At 36.7% G+C, this 7,920-nt stretch overlaps 1 protein-coding gene across 1 annotated transcript; it reads left to right on the plus strand.

Moving 5' to 3' along the window:
* The first annotated feature begins 300 nt into the window (after nucleotides 1–300).
* LOC111892973 (uncharacterized) lies at nucleotides 301–2,223 on the plus strand. Its single transcript, XM_023889050.2, has 6 exons — nucleotides 301–589; nucleotides 998–1,080; nucleotides 1,174–1,356; nucleotides 1,433–1,585; nucleotides 1,670–1,783; nucleotides 1,867–2,223. The coding sequence occupies exons 1-6, from the start codon at nucleotides 421–423 to the stop codon at nucleotides 2,017–2,019; spliced, it is 855 nt and encodes a 284-aa protein (XP_023744818.2). The 5' UTR covers nucleotides 301–420; the 3' UTR covers nucleotides 2,020–2,223.
* Nucleotides 2,224–7,920: the final 5,697 nt, after the last annotated feature.

The raw sequence follows: 7,920 nt of genomic DNA on the forward strand, positions 1-7,920 counted from the left end.
TCATTGATTATACTTTTGGTTATTAGATTACATCAGTAAAATTAAAATTATCATTTAACTGAATTTCAATTCTTCCTGTGAGATCATTTTATTTGTAGATAATTAGTATATTAGCCATGTAACATATTTTGTTTGGTAATTTTACTTTTGTACTATTATGTTATGTGATGAAGCATAGAGATAATTTTTTTATAATTGAGAAAAGTTAAAGAACCAATTTGTAAATATTGGCGGAAGTTTGTTAAATGCGATTTTGGTGGTAACAAAATTTCCCGCCCCTTTATACTTCAATCAGCATCATCGTCATATAAACTATCAAATCGTCACAACGAAGTTGCAGAATCTTTTTTCTTTCTCTCCATAAGTTCTCTGTTTCCATTTTGTATCGCCTACCATTCTCAGCTCTCTCAAAGCAAGAAAATGGATGAAGATTTTGTAAGGGACTCACGAAAGGGGAAGGCAAAGCTTGAAGAAGAAGAAGAAGATCCAGATCCAAATCCAAATCAAAATCCAGACTCTCTACTGACTTTACCTATACCGAAAAGCTATAGCAATTTTGAGGAAGATGTCGTTTATCTGAAAATTGTTGGTAAGAAGTTTACAATTGATTGTGAAAGTATATTATAGCTCATGTTCTTGTTTTGTATTTTACTTCTGAGTGAAAGAACTGACTGATACGTGTTCAATTTTTGTTTCAATTGATAAAATTAGGTTTTCTAGTGACGATTTCTTGAGAATTTCATCCGTTTTTTTATTTCTAATCCGATTCATGTGGTGGATCTTGTTATTTTGACATCAAAATCGATAATACATTTGAAATCCTACTTTCGTGCTTCTTTAATCGATAGTATAGTTCTTCTTAATTAAGTGTTATTTGTATGGAATCTTCCCAATTATATACAATTGCTGTATGCGTGAAGTTTTGGAATCGTTTAACATCGTTCAAGGTTAATACATCCATGAAATTTGCCGATTAAATCACGTTCTCTGTTATCAGGTCCTCAAAGAAACTATGAAGAAGTTACAATCGATACTCCAGAAGAAGTGAAGAAGATACAGTTTAGGTTTCGTAACAAAGAAGTAAACAATCAATCATCCTTCGTTTTCCTTTTCTACATAAACCAATCTTTCTCTCTTCATAACACGAATCATTCCAGTTCTCCTTTTTCTTAGTTTAACAGGATTCTTGGGATAGACGATGAGAGGATAATCAACATTCAAAGTGTCTCAGGAGCCACAATTGGGATTCTATCTGATACTGCAGCCAAGATTCATCGCCACTTATATCTAGAACTACTGGGTACTGCTGACGAAATCAAAATTGCTGAACTCCTCATTACAGATGTAATCACAGAGGTAAACAGCAATTCAAGACTTTCAAGTTTCATCATCTGAAATCTTTATAGATTTTTACTAAAACCAACATTTTTAGGGTTATGTAAAGCCATTTGTCCCAAGAGCTTTAATGCCAACACATATCTGTCATCATGCAACACCTATTCTTTTTACCCAAGTTATACCTTTCTTGGGCTTCAGTGACAGCAATCTTTTGAAAATGGAATCAAAATCCAATACTTGGATAGAGGTAATGTTCATACATAATCTTGGTCAAACCATGGTCAACTGTTTTTATGGGTTACTAATTATTAACATAAATATATATATCAAGGTGGATACATATCCTCCTGATGAAGAGAGAATCATGGAGAGAATGGTCAACATATATGGCCAAGGGCTGGATGTTACTAAAGCGATCATGATGATTGACAGTTGGGTTTCTGAGGTGAGTTTATGTTTTATTTATTTGGTGATTCGATAATTGGAGAAAGATTTTTTATTGATTGTTTTTCTTTTGGTTTTTATTAGTTTGAAACAAAATTTAGAGTGAAAAGTGAAGTTGTTATTGAAGAAGTTGAATCTGATGAAGAATCTGAGAAGATGGAGGAAGATGAAAAACAGAAAGATTGTGAAGAAGATGATTATGGAATGAAAGAAGGTGATGATGAAGTGGGAAATTAAGCAAAAGGTTAATGGGAATAGAAAAAGAAGATGAAAGAATTTTGTTTTAGTGGTTAAAAAGAATTGGAAATTGTTGTTGTAAATGTAAAACATGCATGGAAAGTGTTACGGAAGAATAATGGGTTTTTGTGTAGGAGTAAAAATTGAATTTGTTTCATTAGAAAGAAGAACAAAAAAGTGTTACATATATAGTCTTGTTGTGTAAAAAAAGAATTAGAAAATGAAAATCAAAATCATACGTACTGAATAAGAATTTGCGTATCCTAGAAAGTGTTATAAAAACATATGGACAAAAGGCTCATCAACCTAGTTATATAAAACATCATTGTCAATAACTGAAATCTGTTGATGGAAGAGTTTCAAGATAATGATAGTTATTTAGGAATCACATAAATCCCAATAGCAATAATGGTAACACATTAGATTTGCAAATCCCATGATCTTTGGGTGGAATCATGTTCCCATTCTTGGTGTTTTGCTCTTGGTAGCTCTTGCCATATCTCCTCCACCATGTAACTATAAAGGAAATAATATTTTTCATTATATTTAGTAGATAATTGTTTCCTTGTATTTATCTTTTCTTATTCTTAGCCTAACTGTAATTGGGATCTATTTATATCCCCTTCCTTCGATGAATGAAAGTAACACGACATAAGTTGTTTTCTTCTTGTTCTTTTTTTTTTCTTGATGGTACCAGGATATGGTATCCTGTTAAACAATGACGGGCAACCTCCCACCAGGTGGCTCTGTTGCCAACACCAACCCGTTATCGGATCCTAATTCGCCATTTTACATCCATCCCATTGATTACCCACGACAGGTACATGTCAACAAAAACCTTGGTGACAACAATTATGCCGACCGGTTGTAACATCCACAAAATTCGTGAAAAAATTAAACTTTTTAAAACCAATCCACAATCATCATTGTTTACAATTTAGTTATGAAAACATGTTTAATATCAAAGTTTTCCCAAAATCACAAATCAAAACACGAGGAGGTGCACGATCACGCCTTTGACTTCCCACGATCATCTAAGGTACTGAAACATAACCCAAAACTATAAGCCCAAAACTTAGTGAGTTTCTCCCAAAATACCAACACACAAGAAATTCACACATATACAATAACAACATATTATGGGTCCAACCAACCATTGGGTTGGAATACCCCAGGTCCTCAACCATTAGGTTGGAATGCTAACATACTATGAGTCTAATCAACCATAAGGTTGGAATACCCTCGGGCCCTTAAACCATTGGGTTGGAATGCCAACATACTATAGGTCCAATAATCCTTGGGATGGAATACCCTCAAGCCCATTCAACAATCAGGTTGGTATGCCCCGGCCTATTGGCTTACGCACAAAGCAGTGAAGCCTTAGTCACCGACTAAAAATATGTACATATAACAGATAAACATATAGATGTCTACAGCTAGTCGAACAGATCTACATATCACTAGGCATAGCATCATCATATATATTAGGACACCGATCTAATAGATCACTACAGTGCAATAGAATGCATAATAGGATGTCAATAGAATGGATCGGCATTGGGACCTTCGACCCGCACGTACGGTGAGGAAAAATCATCTCACAAACTGAACCTAACTGATGAGGCCCAACTCTGAATCTCAACTCTCTAAACGATACTTATCTCCACCATATGACTAATGCCATTAAGATCCCATAATACCCAGAAGGCCCTCAAGGTCAAACTTGGTCAAAGTCAATTGGTCAAACTCTCAAAGTCAACCGAGTCAACTAAACTGAGTCAACTCAACAAGGCTGACCCATGCGAGTACGCGGGGCATTCTCCAGAACTAAGCTTAGCGTATGCAAAGCCTCACAGAAGACCACCATCAGGGTGGTTGACTGAGTACGCAGGGCGTACTCCCACGTACGCGGGGCTCAACCTCGCAAACCCCAAAACTTCATTAAGTGCTTAATGGCTTAATCACTCAAGCCCATACTTCAGATCTACGGTCCTAATGCTCCCTAGAGTCAAAACGTATCCAACATTATGACTTTACAAGTCCACAAAGTGCTTAGAACAAGGTCTTAATCCATTAAGACCATCTACAAGATGCATGGAACATTTCTAGCAATTGGGGCCTCATTTTTATGGCTTACGACCCCTCCTAGGGTGTTGGAGGACAGCCCAAAATGACAATAAGCAACCATGCACAAAATGGGACCATTAGGACAAGAAAAACAACATAAAATACCCAAAAATGGGATCTAACAAACAAGACATCAAGGTATAGACTTTATACCTTCTGAAGCTTATCAAAAAGGCATAGATCCCAGATCCACAAGCTTGGTTCCACTTTAAGACTCCTTGGTGCAACTTCCTCTTCCTTTACACACCAAAAAAAGACACTCTTAAGTTCAAAACACACACTAAGGGGGCTAGTGTTTGCAAAGACGTCTCAAAGGATGTGGAGGCTGAAAAGGTAGAGAGAAATGAGCCATAGTGTTTCTTAAATACCACCCAAGCACTGAAAACTAGGGTTTCCTCCTGAAATTCGTATGCCACGCATACATGAGTGTATGCCAACCGTACTACGGCGCGCCCTACTACGCTTGACGTACACACATGTACGCTTGGCATACTTCTCCTACCCAACTTACGAAGTTGCCACTAGGGCTTCAAAGCATAATTCTTCGATTTAGGGACCAATTTATCATGAAATAGAATTATAGGGATGAATTTAGAAGTACCTGAACATCGGGATGTGTCACACCCCCAAACCGGAACGGCGGAAACATTCGGGGGCGGATGACTTCTTGTGGTAACGTAACAAATGAATACATAGTAAAGAAAGCAATACAACCATCATATATATAATTGAAAGTTTACATTCTAAAAAGGTACATGTTCAAAAACCAATTACAATATGATGCCAAAATAAGAATTTAAACTGGCGCCGCATCGTTCCTTCTTCAAAAGCTGTTTGTTACCTGTAATTACTGAATCCTTGGGACATACAAGTAGTTTTGAAAGAGTAGATCAGCATTTAAGCTGGTGAGTTTCATAAGTATTCAATGACAATATTTGTATGAAATGAAACTGTTTTGTTTTTGTTTGTTTGTTCCTAGAAAATCCCATATTTTCTACTAGCATAAATGTAGCCTTCTATCAAGACCAATGTTTGTTTCTAGAAAATGTATGTACGTATAAAATTTCCAATACGTCTGCAAAACCCCGTAAATCAATGTGTTTTTAATACTCCATGTGAGTTTTATAACCATGCTATTGTCTAGAAACGCCTATACACAACGTTCTTCAGGCGTTGGAATGTTCTAACGTTTGTCACCCCAAATGGTGTACTGTAGCTAACAGTCAGGGTGCGGGATTGTCAAGCCCGTATAGATCTATACAAAAACACCATGCTCCCCCTCCAAGGGATTCTGGTATATAATACAGGACTTGAAATGTGTACTCGAACGTACATGAAGTTAATGTCTCACAAAACTTAGTATAAAACAGATGTACGTATGAAAATGTTCGTTTGTTCTTGTATGCGAAAGTATCTTCTTGAAATAGTGTTTCCAATATGTAAAAGTTCGTAATGTTCTCGTAAAACTATACCTATTATAGTTTTCTAAAAGTGTGACTCATTTGTATAGTAATCCCTAGTGAAATACTCACTTGTTATGAAAAGTATAATTTTTGTAGTGCCTAAGATGGACAGATATACATACAGTATAAGCAGAGTGTTTGATTTATACATATATAACAACATTTTTCAGTTCAAAAGATATGATGCTATCGTGATATATTTTGCATACAAAAGTTTCCCTATAATAGTTATAAATCACATATGATTCCGTTGATAAAAAGTGTATAGTGAAACTTTATAAAATACCCGCTAATATTCGAGTGGTTTACTTGTAATCCCCCCCTTAAAAGCATCTAAAAACATTTATAAAACATTTTAAAGTGTAAATTATAGAGGTATGAACTCTGTAGGGTCTGATGGGTGTTGCGTCTTGGGCTCGTTCTTTAGTCCACTTTTGTCTCCAGATTAGGCTTGTCCATCCGTGAGTTATTTCTAGGGTTTAGTATTTATAGATGCTTGCATGCATCTTAGTACGTAAGATTGGGAGTAAATTATTTCATAGATATTATTATCTTTATCGTTTGTAACCCTAATAGCCTCTACAGCGGAAGTTCTTTGTCGAGCTCTGCTGAGGCTTGAATCTATTGAATCATTCAACATATTTTGATTCATTCTTGTGCTTGATATTTCTGTTTAACGTTTCTGTGATTAACCTGTTCAAAGATCTAAACGATCAAAGAGTTTCTTAACTCTTCAATTGGTATCAAAGCAGGAGACTGTGTAATTCATACACATCTCTTCTGTGAAAGAAGTGATTAGGGTTTATTCCACATTCATTGATATTTATTGAGCCGTCACTCCATAATTGACGTATCTCATTATTTATTCATCTTGCCCTAATATTACGTATTACAAAGTCTGATCTTATAACATGTTAAACGATCAAGCATGGACGATTCTCAATCTAATCCTATTAACATCTCAAACAGTATAGGATCTACAACCAAGATTCCAATTCTCTACACTCAAGATTACGAGGTATGGACGCACCACTTTGAAGACTACGTCATTGGATCTGAAGATAATGGGTATCTGATACGGGAAGCTATTATATCTGGCCCATTTGCTCATTCAGAACATCTAGAATCATTAAAACTCAAAAGGAGTACAATGATTTGTTGAAAGACGTGAAAGATGTTGCTCAGGACGAAAAGGAGAAGTTTCAATGCAACATTAAGGCATTAAGACTAATTCGATTCGCTCTTCAATCCGACACGTTTAGATTGGTGAGTTCTTGCAGTACAGCAAAGGAAATCTGGGATCGACTGCGAGAGCTATATTCCACAGATGAAGATTTGGAGTACTCAATTCAGACTTTACTTCTATCTGAATTTGGAGAGTTCAAGCAGAATCCTGATGAGGTTGTTACACAGACATTTGATCGCTTCAATCATCTTCTCAGAAAGATGATCAAACATGATATTGAAAGGAAGCTCATCGAACAGAAGTTCACTTTTTTGAATGGCCTAAGATCCGAACGGAGAGGTGTTATGTCAACGGTTAAAGCACACGAGCAGTTCAAATCGTACTCGCTGGAGAAACTCCCAGGAAAAGACAGTGCTGCAAGAGAAAAGCGTGGTTTTAAATCTGGGGTCTCTGGCGCTTCTATCCAAAGGTAAGAGTGTAGAAGAAGACGAAGAGGATCTAAATCTGGGAGATCACGATCTGACAGCCGAAGACTATGCTATGATGGTGTCAAATTCAGAAGGTTCATCAAGAAAAAGTTCCCTACCAACAAAAATCGTAATTGGCAGGGAAGCTACAGTTCTAAAAATGTGAAAGATGAACCGAAGGTTGAGGAATCGAAAAAAGAAGCGAAGGGTGAAGCTGACTCTAGTGTCAGTTGCTTCTACTGTGGTGGGAAGAATCACTACGCAAAAGATTGCGTGCTGAAGAAGATGGAAGAGAAAGATGAAGAAGCAAGTTTTATGAAAAGACTGGAAGAGATAAAAAGGAAGAAAGCTACTACTAATCCCTCTATGAATGCTCTTATTGTGCAGGGTTCGGTAGATGATGATGAGTTCGGTGGCGTGCAGGTGTGGTCGACTGACTCAGAAGACGATGAAGTGAGAAAGCCTTCTCATGGAAAGGCTTATGTTGCAAAAAGTGGTGAAACTGATGGAAGATGTCTTATGGTGACCGATGTATCTCATATGAGGGGATACAACACTGATGGTGGAAATGAAGAGGCCAAGGAGCGAGAGGACTTATGTTTTACAGTGAAACCTCTTAGTGTGCAGATCAGTGAACTTGATGAACTGATCAAGAAGG

This window comes from Lactuca sativa, chromosome 9, assembly GCF_002870075.4.
Source record: "Lactuca sativa cultivar Salinas chromosome 9, Lsat_Salinas_v11, whole genome shotgun sequence".
Lineage (NCBI taxonomy): Eukaryota > Viridiplantae > Streptophyta > Magnoliopsida > Asterales > Asteraceae > Lactuca > Lactuca sativa.

What these genes read in the sequence shown, in the direction of transcription:
- LOC111892973 (XM_023889050.2), top strand. Translation starts at nt 421, where the DNA reads ATGGATGAAGATTTTGTAAGGGACTCACGAAAGGGGAAGGCAAAGCTT. An exon ending in CGTTTATCTGAAAATTGTTG is followed by an intron (nt 590 to 997) that starts GTAAGAAGTTTA and finishes CTCTGTTATCAG; the next exon opens with GTCCTCAAAGAAACTATGAA. An exon ending in AATCCAATACTTGGATAGAG is followed by an intron (nt 1,586 to 1,669) that starts GTAATGTTCATA and finishes ATATATATCAAG; the next exon opens with GTGGATACATATCCTCCTGA.